This window comes from Pagrus major, chromosome 24, assembly GCF_040436345.1.
Source record: "Pagrus major chromosome 24, Pma_NU_1.0".
Lineage (NCBI taxonomy): Eukaryota > Metazoa > Chordata > Actinopteri > Spariformes > Sparidae > Pagrus > Pagrus major.
This window is the reverse complement of record NC_133238.1, coordinates 2,435,092-2,449,640: the sequence shown is the minus strand read 5'-3', so window position 1 is coordinate 2,449,640 and position 14,549 is coordinate 2,435,092. Positions and strand designations below refer to the sequence as shown.

The window sequence follows — 14,549 nt, the reverse complement described above, 5'->3', positions numbered from 1 at the left end:
TTAGTAACTACTAGTCATACATACTAGTCCACAGTAAGTATATAAGAAGGGGAAATTGTATTTGAACAAAAACATAATAATAACATTTTTTTTCTGTGAAATACAATATGAACTTCACATTTAGAAAAACGAGTTATGGATTAGATTTTGGCAGCATGTTAGCCAAGAGACCAAGAGGCAGTGTTGACGATGAGAAGATTTATGTCAGTCTCATGTTTGTGTGTTAATTGCGCAGCTGTCAGGACTATGACTGTCACATCTGACAGAGATGGTTCTGACCTGAGAACATGCAGTCTTTGTTGCTTTGTTTTTAATGTCTTTCAACTCACAGACCATCCTTTGACCGATCATCACATCCCTGAGAAACACGAGCTCTTCATGTCTGAGTGATGGGCTTGCTTTGATGCTGCACACTGATTGTACAGTTAATGAGAGTGTGTATCACACCAGTGTGACAGATTTGTTTCAGCTGATGGAACTGTTTGGTCACAAATTGCTGTTTTGGCCCTGCTGGGCTGCTGTTTTGCTCCTTGTTAGTGAAAGACTTCATCACACCACAGCTTTTTCAGCTCACAATGAATCTGTTTTTCCTCACACAGCACCCCCCTAACCTTTTTCATGCATTTTTAAATCAGATTTTTTCTTTTTCTTTTTTTGTTTTTGCTGAAAAAAAGATTTTTTTTTCTTTTTTCTCTATTTTTTCTTTTTAAATGTCTCCCCTTACTCTACTTTTCTCCTCAACACTAGGGGCCAACTCAAACAAGCCGCAAGGCGCAGATTTCAACAGTAATGATGGTGGCGGTGATGAAGGTATTTTTCTCTCTTTTTTCCCCTTTTTGACCAACAAAATAAAAGCCTGACACTTGTGCATGACAGCAAACCCGCAGACTTCTTTTTGAATCAGTTTCTTTTGACCTCCCTCTCTTTTTTATCCCCCTCGAGGTGCATCTGAGTGCACTCGTCTCAGCTCCTCATTTTTGTACCAACCTCTTTCCTCTTTGGAGTCATGTAAATCAGAGGATCTTACCTGAGGTGAGAGGGCACCTCTAAACAGGAAGGAGGTCCCAGTAATCCTTATCTCACCTGTCGCTGCCGACTCAGACGTGATCTGAATTCAGCTCTGCATGTCATTTTGCCTCCTCTGATGAATTAAATTTTAAAAAGCGATCATGCCCCTCTCCTCCCTCTCTACATTTCCTTTTTTTTCCTTCTCCCATTGCTCGGTGAAGCATGAGCACTAACCCATGTTGTTTTGACAGTAGAAATTTGCTCATCAGTGGCTTGGAGAAAGAGAAAACCTCTGCCACGTTTTTCTTTTTTTTCTTTCTTCTATTAACACCTCGTTTCTCTGCATGAAAATAACCAAATGGTGCCGCACTTTTTCTTGACTGTGTTGGGTAATCTGTGGGGACCGGCAGATGACTGGAGGTGAAAAAGCCATAGGAGACATTTCAGTTAAAGGGCACCATTTGTCTTCTGGCGGAGAGACATGCAAGTGCCAGGAAAAGCAGTGACATTTCTGAATCCCATTATTATGGCCAGTTGTTCAGTTTTTACGGATGTTGCTCGAGAGAGTGATATTTGACATAATCCTCAACGTGCATTCTTCTACACGAGTAAGCATCAGCCGGGCAGCTCTGCGTGCTGTGGATAGACTGAAACCAGTCTTTAAAACAGATGTTTTTATTGGATTGTTCACAGAACATAAATATATGAAGGTGATAACATCACTCTCCCGACAGAATGGATTTTACTTAAGGTTAAATTTAATCGTAAATAATGACAAGCTTTGAACAAATCAGACCTAAACATACAAATTCACCGGGTCTCCAAACTAATTTCTCCTAAAGATAGACATATTCTGTGTATGAGCTCTGCTGCCATTAATGCTCTTTATACAAGGAGCGCTGCAACTATCTACCTCGACTCCATCATTTTCTTTTTTCTTTCGGGTTCTTTCAAATCATCCAACTAAGGAAATGTAAAAAGATTACATATAAATAAGTCATCTATGGGAATAAATATGCTCTGCACTCTCAGTGACCGCTTCCCATTATACATGGGGGTATGGAGATCCTGAGTGAATTCATTATATTAACTACAAATTACTATTATTATTATTATTATTATTATTATTATTATTATTACTATGTCTATTATTATTATTATTGGACTACTGGATGGATTTCCACAAAACTTAGATGGAGGATGGTTTTGGATAAAGAGACAGATCCAGGATTTTCTTTTCTTACTTTATTTAATATCGCAAGATAGGATTTTTTTTTTGACATTGTTGTTCATTTCTCAGGGAATAATACATGGATACATGGATGAGTGAGTACAAGTTGATGAGGATCCTCAATCTGATGAGCTTAAGTCATGTTAAGTAGTTATGGGAGCTTTAACATTGACAGTTATACAGGCTATCAAGTTTCAGATCGGTTTATTTTAATATAGACATTTTCAATCTTCCATATTGTATTGAGTTTTATAATAACAAATGCTAGAGAAATTATTGAAAATTAGAAATTCACACACTTGATTAGTTATTTTTTCCAACAACACTGCAGGCAGGTTGTGACTGAGTGTGGCAACTAACAAACAAGCACACAAACAAACAAATGTGATATATAAATAAATACATAAATGACTAAAAGTTAGTTAAGTTTGGTGATTATCAACACACTGATAACCTGGTCAGTTCACAGCAACACAGTTTAGTGACAAATCAACTACAGGCCCAGTTTTCAAAGTACAGATGTGTTAATCAAGAAGAAAAGTAACAACATCAGTGATGCTGTGTTTTACCTGGTAGTAGGCCTGCGAGTGATCAGCTGGTGTAGATCGGTGATCTGTGCGCAGCACTCATCAACCTCATCAATTACAAGCTAAGTAATGATGTAAGACATGATAAAGTGAGACATAAGTACAGACAATACAACAGGTGTTGTTAAATGTTGATTTGGTAAATTAATCAAGGTTCATATCATTTGCAAAAAGTTTAAATATGAATTAAAGGGAAGACGATATAACATCTATGGAAGAGAAGAGAGGGCGTTCAGGGAGTCTTGTTATTAATTAACCTTAAACATTTAAAGGGGATAAGCTAATGATGTAAATGTGCATTTGGCTGAATTTAGCTCAGTTTACTGACTTGCATCAGATGTATTCAGCGTAGGTTTACAGAGTTGTCTATCTATGTTATAATTTAGTGAGTAAAAGACATTTTTATTCTCAAGTGAAGTAAATGTCTCTGCTTTATTGTTATGCAGCATCACATTATACCTCCTGTTCTGAGTGAGGTGATCTCAGATAAATCCTCCACCGACCTGCTCCGACTGCTCCACCTGCACAACGATGCCGGGGTAATGAGCTGCTGTGCTGGTAGATCAGATGCTAATTACATGCAAAGTCTGGGCCCAAATTGAGTGAAAAGGCTTTGCCCTGTGCTATTACATTTACATTTACTTTACATATTACATTTGTTGGGGACTATTTTCAGCAGCAAATTAATCCACATTTGGTGCTCTACTGAGTTTTTCTGGCAGCAGGACGGTGTGTGTGTGGGATTGAATCAAAATAAAGTGCAGTGTGTGTGTGTGTGTGGGTTCATGGTAATGAAGGAAGAGGCACGTAGTGGAACAGTGTGTCTCGCTGATGTATTTTTAATAGTTTTCAGACAACAATGAAGCTTTATGGGCCGTCAGTGCAAACCTATGCACAACAGATTGGCAGGTAAAGGTTCAGCTTTACATGCTGTCAGAAACAGGCTGATCAATAGCAGGCAGACTTGGAAGATGAGAAAATGTGTAGGGCAGAGGGTCCAAGAAGCAAGGTTACAGATAAGCAAGGATCAGGCAAGCAGAGATGAAAGCCATAACGTAATTGGCAGACTCATTAGAAAATCTGACCAAGAATGAATAACAATGGGCTGGTGTTCATTGTAGGCTGCAAGGCCAACAGGGAACAGGGAGCAAATGTGCTGATGACGGGGGAGGACAGGTGATGGGAAACAAAGGGGTTATGTGAATGGTTAAGGGAATGGCAGGATCTGAAATGACAGTACAGTATAGCAAAATGTGGTTAAAGTCGTTTTATAGAATCATCACAAAAAATGACCACATAGGTCGACTGTGAATGCAGCCTATTATGACCCATATCGACGTTTGGTTTTAGGCGGCGACTTTTCTTTTCTTTCTTTATGTTGCATCTTTACGTTTCTTTAGGTTTGATTTTCTAGTATATGTTGGGACAATGCAGTACAAATGGTCTGGCCAGGTTTTGGCCAGAAACCACTTGTTTTGGCTTGAAATACCTGTTTTGGCTGCCAAAAACACTGAAATGTTAACTGCTAACATTTATCCTGGCACCTGGGCTGTTATAGTACCTCTCATGACAAGTAAACTGATGTTTACATGTAAAGCCCCTTTAATCCCCAGGCTTGGTGGTTTGTTGCCTGGCTCCTCACGTTTACATAACAAAGTGTCCTAAAAGCAAGAAATATAACTCCAAAATGAAAATGCACTTTAGGGGATTTGCCGATTACAACCAACTGAACACCCCTCATCTAACCCTTACCTACCTGTGATGAGCCATTGTTTGGTTTGTCCGTTCTGAGTTACTGTAGATACATGACGGTGCAACATGGCGGACTCCAGTGAGAAAAGGCTCACTCTAAGGTAACAACATTATAATGTTTCTTAGTTTCTGGTCATTATACACTAATGAAAACATAATTATGAATGTTACGTTCCATTTCGGCCAATAAATCCCCTTTAATCATACACACTGGACCTTTAAATTGTCTGCGAATAAATGCAATGAAGGGGTACACTAATGTTTAAAACTTCACCTTGCAGACTTCTTTTATGTAAGCTGATTTTTTTCCTCTTCACAGGAGAATGATCTCCAAATTGGTTTTCTGAAGTGATACCTCTTATTTCCTTTTGGAAACTGTAATTTATTTAGTCTTGCTTGGCCCTTATCCTCTAAAAGCTTGAATTTCCTCTGGGGTTTCATAACGCCGGTTAGGAAATACCATCATATATTGGATTTGCACCTAACAGATGTAGTATAGTTTACCTCAGATTAGAGGGGCCAGATCTTTGGGAGATGGTGCTGTGTTGTTAAAACTGATTAAAACGCACCATCTGTCCACAGCTGTTGTGGAAATAGACAACATCCACCTTAGAATTTGAGGAGTAAACCCAATGCATTTGATTATGTAAGCAAACATATTCCTACTCAGACATCATTAGCACAGTTTTAGTGAATAGAGATGAGAAAAGCAAACAAATGCATTTCAGCTTTTGATGATATTATGTGCTACAGTGAATTTACAGGAAAAAGACAAACACATTGACACTTTAAACAAAGCCTCCTATATGGTGAAAGGTCTGGATAAAGAGTGTGTTCAAGCGCTACCTTGGCTTGCCTGTGTTTTGAGGAGAGAACGCAGAATCGATGCACTCTGACTGTTTGAACATCTGCAGTGGCAATGAATTACTCCTGTGGATCCCCTGTGGTTCCACCTATACCTCAGCGGCTGCTGCAGAGAAACCTCGCAGCACTGCAGACAACCCTTTCAGACCTTGTGTTCAGTTGTTCCTTCTGGAAGTTTGCTCTTTACCGTTAAATGAGCTTTTGTCAGAAGTGCTCGCCTTGAGAGTTCTATTTGAATCAAATGTACCCTCAATTCTAATTATTCAATTATGTCCCCAGAACAAGAAGTGTTAAGGGCATTACTAGAATTGCTTTTTGAGATTTTACTGTAATTACTTTGCTCCTTTGAAAAGAGACACTGTGGAAAGAAGATTACGGTGCATTCAAAGCACAAAGGCTGCATGTACAGTATTCAGTATACATGTATATTCCCATACAAAAATCGGGTAAAGTACCACCACAAATAGTGTATTTGTTCTCACTCTGAGAACAAATACAGTCACTTGGTCAGTGACCTTAAGCTTCCCTCTAGCATCAGTTTTGCATGTGAATGGCTCTTTGGTCAAGTTAGCAATATGTAATGTGCATCTTCACATTAGACTTTCAAAATAAAGCTTGCTGACAAGCAGTTCACATATTTAGACATATTATAACTTTTGGACTGTTCTCAACGTTGTCAAATGGTCACAGTTTGGTTAGAATTAGGCACCTAAACTATGTGGTTAGGTTTTAGAAAATTTCATACTTCAGGTTAAAATAACTAGGTTCAGTCACGTAAGTTACGTAATGTAAGTTGGGTAAGTGGTACAAATCATGTCACATAAATGCATCACTTACTTCACATTAGTTACATCATTTACTTACGTTAGTAAGTAAATGAAAGTAAATGAAACAGCATACATTGATACAGTATGTAGTGAAAAGGGGTCTACATGTATGACAATACTGTCATTTGGCTTCTATAATATATATTATATTAAATATAATGAATGTACATTTTCATAAACATAGGTAAGATATACAGATATGTATCTAAAAATCAATTACTTTAAATTTATTTTTTCATATACTGCTATATATTAATATAGAAAAATATATGGACTGGAAAATATATGGTAATATTTTTACAATATATGCAAAATGTCAATGATCTGTTAGCAATATTGAGAACATATTTGATATATGTATTGCAAGTACATCATTAAATCTATATGTCAATGCATATGAGATTCACACTAATTGACACACTGTTTAATTGACACAATAGGCAAAAAAATATATTAGGTCTACATAAAGGGAAAATGTATTTCATTGCATATTGGTATAAAATAAGGCTATATTAGGCACATGGCTATTCTGACTGGCTGGCAGTTGTGGATTAGTATCTAGTAACCAGACAGTATTACTGGACATCTCTGACACTCTAATGGTTTGCTGCTCTAAATGTCAATGAAGCTTGAAACATGCATGTCTGATATATAGAGATGTGGCATGTAAGAGTTAGAGAGGGACAGATGGACAGCGATAGAGCTGTGTTTAACATGTCTATGTGTGAGCAAGGGAGAGAGATAAGCAGCCTGTATGTGTGTGAGCAAGAGCATTATGTTTCTGTGTGATATCATGTCGCAGAAGCAGCACTGTGATGTGTGGAGGTTGAGTGTGCTATGTGTATAGTCAAGTAAACAACATTTTGTCAGGATTAAAACTTAAGCTAGCCTCTTGAAACATACTTCTTCCTTTTTAGGGAGATTTTGCCTCGTGATGCAAGCAGCAGGAATACAAAATGCAAGATCAAATATCTATAATAATTATTAGTTGTTCTCCCTGCTGCCTTTTGGCAAGTGATACAGAAGTATCCGCTGCTACAGAGAAGCTTTTTTACTCAGGCTTCTGAACTCATCCTCAACACTCCACCATGATTGGATTATTTTGCCGACTTATACTGTATATCCTTTATTTAAACAGGTCAAAGCCTCATTGAGATTAAATTCTCCTTTTAAAGAGTGTTCTAGCCCAGAGGGCAGCATAAACACCTTTATAACAGTAAACACAATACATACCATTCAACTGTTGTACACTACAAATGAGTAAACACAATATTCAGCTAAAGTGCAATACAAGATCAGAAGGAAAAAGCAAAACAATTTTAGTGGAGATTTGAGAACAATCACATTAACCAAGAGAACCTTTTACACGATCTTTTAAAATCAACTTAAATTCTGCCATGATAATCAACTCTGACAATTTCAGGTCCTTATGTTAGATTATTCCAGGGATTAGGGGTAGGGTATATAAACTCCTGTTTGCCTAATTCTGTTCTAACTCTGGGCACCAACATCTGTAGAATACTGTGAGAGCACAGGCTATATTGATTTTGGTTTTTACAGCCCAAGGAGGGATTTATATGAAAATCAACCAATGTGTACACAGGGATGGGGCAGCAGCATACAGGCTGCAGTGGCGTGCGAGATTTCCACAGCTAGTAATAAAAGAAAAGGGCACATTGATAGACAGTGTCCAACTTCTCTAAGCACTGGTGCATTCATAAAGAGCAAATAAACCAATAATGGTAAAAGCGTTGTTGAAATCAAGCGTTTCCTTGCCTGGAGGAAGAAAAATGATTTTTTTTTCCAATAAAGGAACCTAGTTCAGCTTGGAAACAAGGTTCTCAATGTGTGATTGGAATAACAAGTTCTGATTAATACTAATACCCAAATAATTATATAAAGGTACATGGTAAAAGCTAATTTATTCGTCATTACACAACACAGGGTTGCATAACAGAATGAAAGTTTGTAAGTTCCTTCATGCGGCACAAATTATAGAACATAAATACTTTTATTATATACAAATATACATAAACATGTGGTGCATCTTTTGAATCTGCGTCAGGGTGTATGAAACAAGATGGTGGTGATATTGTCCATCAACTTTGACTGTGTGTGAGCACCAAGCATCGTTGTTATAAACACAGAGTCCACCTCGCCTCATTCAGCTGTAGTTCTGCACTGTCGGCACAGAACACGGTGCGCCCATCATGCAACAGCTTGATTGGAGATGTTGTGATGGAGAAGTCTATGTGGGCACAATGGTGTCTGATTTCAGGTTGTTTTGTCCCATTTTTTTCCCTTTCCTGCAATCAGACATTAGCCAGGAGCAACCATAAAGCCCACTGTATTCATCCAAAACATGATTTCTTCTCCAATGATGATGACAGTATTTTCTGCCATAGGCAGCATGTATTTCTGCTATGAAGCTGGTTAAATGACGGTCAAAAAAACAAAAATGTAGCATAATTTGGAGGAGCTATTGGCTCCTGCATCCTTATGCGCTGCTGTTGCCATAGCACATGGTGCTATAATCAACATTATACATTATGACCATTTCATCCCCGTGAGCAGTTGAGATCATTGGAAGAATAAATGGTAACTTTTTTTCACTTGAAAATAGCATGAATTTGACTTATCCTTTACATAATCATACTGTATGTTCACAAAATTTGTGCCATACACAGGCTTATATGACCCATTATATCATACATTATACAAACATAAAACATTCCACCTTAATATTAATACACACAGTTTTTAAAAAGCTGATATTGGATCAAAATATATGTTAATTTACTGTATGTTAACATACACTATTGTATATAGTCTCTACGTTTGTGACCACATTCTACATTTTTGGTCCTTGACACTAAACTCAGCAACCATTTCTCACTAGTTGTATTGCTCTTCCTGACAGATTTGTGTGGCTTTGGCCAAACAACTTGTGTGCGACTCTGGAAAGAGGAAGCAGGCTGTTTTTGGCATGTCACTAGAACTGTATTGAACAGGAAGTAGGTTGCTGTCAGTAGAGAGCATACAGGGACAGGCACTGTTGATGGCAGTGATAGTGGTGGAGGCGGAGGCAGCAGTGGGGGACGCACTTTACATTGCATCCATTAACTGCCATTTGTATTCGTCCCACTAACAGTAGAAAATGCTGAAAGCAATGGAAAATTCAGACAGACCCCCTAGAACAAGCTCCCCCCTCCCCTGAACACCACCCCCTGCCTCCCCCCACCCCCCTCACCCGTATAAAGATGAGTAATGTGTGCCACGCCGCGCAGCCAGTGGAGGAATATATTATCCCCCCGGCCCGGGTGGCAGTGATGAATGTCCGGGACAAACTCGCTGCACAGTCACCCAGGAAGCTCCACAGGCCCGAGAGAGCGCAGAGAGCGAGAGACACACAGATATTAAGACAGAGAGAGAGAGAAGAGCACTTGAAGCAGTTTGATTTCTTTAGTTTTAAGTGCACTCCACGCTGACAGGATTGGGACACGGTGCCCCGAGACCACCCTCTCCTTCCCCAGCCATAAAACACGACTCTAAATCTGCAGGGCGTCTTTCTGTTGGATCAAAGTGCCCTGAGTGTCCCCCCTCCCCTCTCTCTCTCTCCCTGCTGACTTCTGACTCCACGGCAGCACTACACAAAAAGAGTTGGGTAGTAACAGTCAATTTGCCTGTTTGTTTGATGGAGAGCCAGCGGAATAGTTTTGTCTGAGCCCACAGAGGCCTGCAGTGACCATCAGATGCGTATCAGTTAGACACTGTGACAACTTAATGGCACCGCTCTTGTTTTATGTGCATCTGCCTCTTCAAGGTTGTTTCCGCCGCCCACACTGTTCCACCGGGCCTTTCATAATGTAGAACTGAATCACAAACAGGAACTTATTGACACCATCCTGCTGTCCTGCCTCTGTAATTAGCGGGCCTGTATTTAACCGAGAGACTCCGTCTGGTTCCATCCAGGATGTTGACCCCAGCTCCTCTTCAGGTTCTCTGTTTAGAACCCGTCCTTCCACCCCCTGCGTGGTTGCAGGTGAGGAGTTGTGAAAGAGATGCAGGCACATTAGTAAAGCTGAGGCACCCACTCAGAGCACAGCGGAGATTAATAACCTGTCTTTGTGGGTTGCTTTCCACTCCTCTGCCTCGCTGTTTTCTTTTGCGAAGGAGGAGAATGATACACTCCTCCCGCCCTGTGCCTGCCTGCCGCCCTGTCTGGCTGGCTGGCTGTGGTGTTTTCTGCTAAGCCCACTGAGGTGAAACATATGAAGTATAGCCAGCGTTCCAGTCACATACTGTCACAGAATCTCGTCACAGCCTGTGGCAACAGGAAGAGAAACCAATAATTGGTGTGGGCAGCAGGCATCCTTTTAAAACCAATTACACAGCACAGACTGGAGCTCTTTAGATTAGATTAGATTAAACTGGAGCTCTTTAGATTTTTTTATGGCACCAGAAATCCAGGCAGACTCTTTAAAACTGGAGAGATGCTTTCAAATAACGTTCATATTCCTGAGCGTATACTAAATGGAAAGTGTTGAATTTCAATGATGGCAGCTTCATAGAGATAGCAAAAATTGAAAACAAATGGTGAATGGAAACACTAATTATGTCAGAAACAAACAGCAGCAGAATGATGAGTTTGACCTGACTCTGTTGTTGTACTGATGCAGTTATTGTTTTGTTTGCATGAACAGCTAAATGAAACAGTATCAGAAAACAGGCTTTTCACTAAATTATTATGAAACAGGAAATTAGCAATAAACTCATGGAGGGCTCTGCAGCAGATGATTAAAACCACCCAGAACATCACCGCTGCCTGTCTACCATCATCCTCTAATAGGGAGGCATTATTCAACAGCATCGTGGCTCCTTTAAGAAACAGAGCAGTGCGGAGTGTGTTAGTGGTCGAGCAAAAGAAGAAGTTGGAATGGCAGTCTGGTTTTGATGTTAATAACTACGTATGACAATTAACCACGGCCCCATTCTCTGTTTGACGAGGAACATTGACCGTGAGACTGGAAGAAAAACTGACTGGAGGGGGGCTTTAAATGGAAGCTACTATCTTAGAATTTACCCAACTGGATCTCACTCCCACCTCGTCGAATACAGCAGCTTGGTCAGTGGCCTTAGCTTCAGCCTGGGACACTCCACCTACCCCTCTAGTGTCAGGTTTGCATGTAAAGAGCTCCCCGTTAAGTTAGTAAACATAAATATGCAATGTCGTTATACTTTCAAAATAAAGCTTGCTTTCACATACTTTGACATATTACAATCTTTCGACTGTTACTTCCTTGGCCTAGGACTTCATGTTTTGGTTTGTCAGCAAGATTACACAAAAACTACAAAGTAGAGTTTGATGAAACTTCGATGGAGATGGGTCTCAGCACAGAATAGACACAGGGAATAATGCATGGATCTTGAGGAAAATAAAATCTCGCGTATTTAGGTGACTGGAATCTACAGAATGAGTGAACACAATTTGATGCAGATCCATATAAAAATCCAGATCCAGTGGATTTAAATATGTTTTATTTCATATTGGAAAAGGGCTGATTGAATTAAAGGGGGACTGAGGTGTGCGCTCTAATGATTATAGTTAATATTGTTAAATGGTCGCCGTTAGGTTTAGGCAGCAAAACTTCTTGGTTAGGTTTAGGAATAGAGTTAAAATAACTACGTTACTGTACTTATGTAAGATGATTCATGTCACTCATGTTATTTTTGTAATTGATGTCAGATACAGTACTTGTGTAACATAACTTTAAACAAATCAATGTTGACACCTGAAGTTCAGTCTCCTGAAGGAGGAAGTCCTTTGTATGACCCATCCAACCACCCCAACCATCTCCTGCTCTTTATACTACTGCATTAGATGGGCAAACAATGCTAGGTGGGTAACTACACCATCATACTTAGAAGCGTAGGACTACTTAAAATGCTGCTGTATTTGATGCCCTTGGACTGAGAACGGGCTGAATTTACCATAAGCATAATATCATGGCTTTAAATTTCTCACATAGCAGCACGAAAGCAGGCCAGCTCCCCTTTCCCCTCAATATTTTCCTCAGCAGATGCTGTCATCCGACTGACATTTGAGAGACTTCCAAGCAGCCTGGTCGGCATGGCCGGGGATAATGGGTTCGTTCAGCTGTTGGTTCCAGGCAACCGCAGCTTACTGTAGTGCAGGAGATCTGAGATGCTGGGCCATGCGAGGACAACAATGATACGGATTCATCTCTTGGGTTAAAAGGAGTGAAATGAAACAAACATTTCCACAAACACTATTTCTGCGACAGACTGTCTTTTTTTTAAGTGTCAGTGAAGTCAGAGTGCATCCAGAGGACTCCATGTTAAACTCAGCTGCGGGCCTCTGATGATGTATATTCTGCCGGCTGATTTATTGTGAGCCCTTTTTGTTATGAGGATTTATATCTTCTCCTTACATCTTCTTTCATGCAAAGGGCCCACTCTTAATTTATAATCACCACCTACACATGTACTAATCACCCAGCTTAATCACAACTGGAGAGCCTCATAAACAACGTATTCATCTGGCCTAATTGCAGCGTTCCCTGCATATTACACAAAGAACAAATGAAGCAGGCAGGGGAGGAGACAGATGTAGAGATTGCAGGGTTAAAGCCATGGAAATGGAGCCATGAAGTGTTCCAGAAAATGTCAAACCATATCTCTAACACCATCTATCCTTCTATTTCACTGTACTGTTAAAATGATCAGTGTTCATGGTCAAACTTATTGGCCTGTGGCGTAGACACTGATACTGTTTAGAGTTTGCTTGTTGTTTACTACATCGAGAATGAATGCTGTCAGTGTTTCCAACATTATCAGGATTTCGCTCCAAGCTGTTACAGATCTTTATATTGAAGACTCAGACTGTAGTGGCAGAAGTATTGGTTCTGTAAATGAAGACCACTACATCTCTGCCAGGGGAGTGTGATCTCTATATTGAATTTTATCCCTAAATGCATAGGTGTCAAGGCACATTCCTCTGAGAAACATATCGAAAAAGAAAGCAGATCAAAATGACCCATAGTTACATTTGTAGTTAGGCGGCGCTGTTGACACTCTTGGGCCATAAAATGCTTACTAGATGCTGGATAGAATTAGATTTAATACCCTTTTCTTTTCATTCTTTGCAGATATCCACGATGAGAACGGGTTAAAGCCAGTCATGGTTTACATCCACGGTGGCTCCTACATGGAGGGAACCGGCAACATGATTGACGGCAGCATCCTTGCCAGCTACGGGAATGTCATCGTCATCACAATCAACTACCGGCTCGGAGTTCTGGGTGAGTCTACCAATCTGCGCCTTTAATCAGTTTTGAGAAGGCTTATTGAGTCTGAAGTGGTTTATTGATTTCGTGATTGATTGAATGACTAATTGGGTCCCGTTGTTTTACCAACTGGCTGGTCTTGCTGTGAAGTAAAGCTACGGTGGATGACATTTATGTTGCTATTCGGGTGTACAGACAGGAAGGTGGACAGTGGAAACCTTCTTAAGCTCTTTTTGATTACACTGTTCAATCTTTAATGCTTCTAATTCAACTCGAATCACTCATGATGTGTGTGTTATAATAGAGCAAATATATACTGAAGCAGGTTAATCCACTCAGACTCACATACACACTGCAGAGATATCTGATACACTATTTCATGATTGTGTGCATGGTTTGTGGGCTGCGCTGCCTCCAGCTATCAAGAGTTTTGTTTTCACAGTGCCAATCAGCTGCTAATGGTAGCGTAGGTGGTAGTTTTCATTTTTCAGCATTCTTCTCTATACTTCAAATGGTTGTATTCAGATGCAGCCTTGAATGACCCCCGCAGCACAAGATAAGCGCATGCAAATTAAACGAAGACTCTTACATTCGTAGCATTTTCAATTACTTTAATCATTCCGCAGCATCAAACATCCAGCAGCCTCCCAAAAATTCCATGCTGGGAAAATTGATCCGTTGTGATCTGAGTGTGTATCTACACCACAGTGCTGTGCATCTGATTTTGTTTCTGTCTGCAAGATGAAAGAAGTTTCTGGCTCGCACAGGGATTCTTTATCTTGCCTTTGACATAAAGGTTTGGCTTCTGAATGTCTGTTGCCCAAGAAAATGTTTTAGTCTGATAATATCAAACATTTTTAGGCAAAGAGTTTCAAGTCGCTCTATATTGGAGTCCTTCAGGAGTGGGGAAAGCTGTGGCCATTTTGTGACAGAAAATCACTCCTGGTCAAGTTGGCTGTAGAAATGGTTTCTC

General features: G+C 40.0%; 1 protein-coding gene across 5 annotated transcripts in view; it reads left to right on the top strand.

The window, feature by feature from the left end:
* The window catches only part of nlgn4xa (neuroligin 4 X-linked a), a 98,186-nt gene that overhangs the window by 22,087 nt on the left and 61,550 nt on the right, over positions 1-14,549 (top strand). The window contains exons 2-3 of one of the 5 annotated variants that reach the window (XM_073462367.1): positions 748-801; positions 13,439-13,591. In XM_073462367.1, coding sequence (XP_073318468.1) covers positions 748-801; positions 13,439-13,591 — 207 coding nt within the window. Of the gene's footprint in view, positions 1-747; positions 811-13,438; positions 13,592-14,549 lie in introns of all 5 variants that reach the window. The other 4 variants (XM_073462369.1, XM_073462370.1, XM_073462368.1 and 1 more) reach the window with 4 other exon arrangements.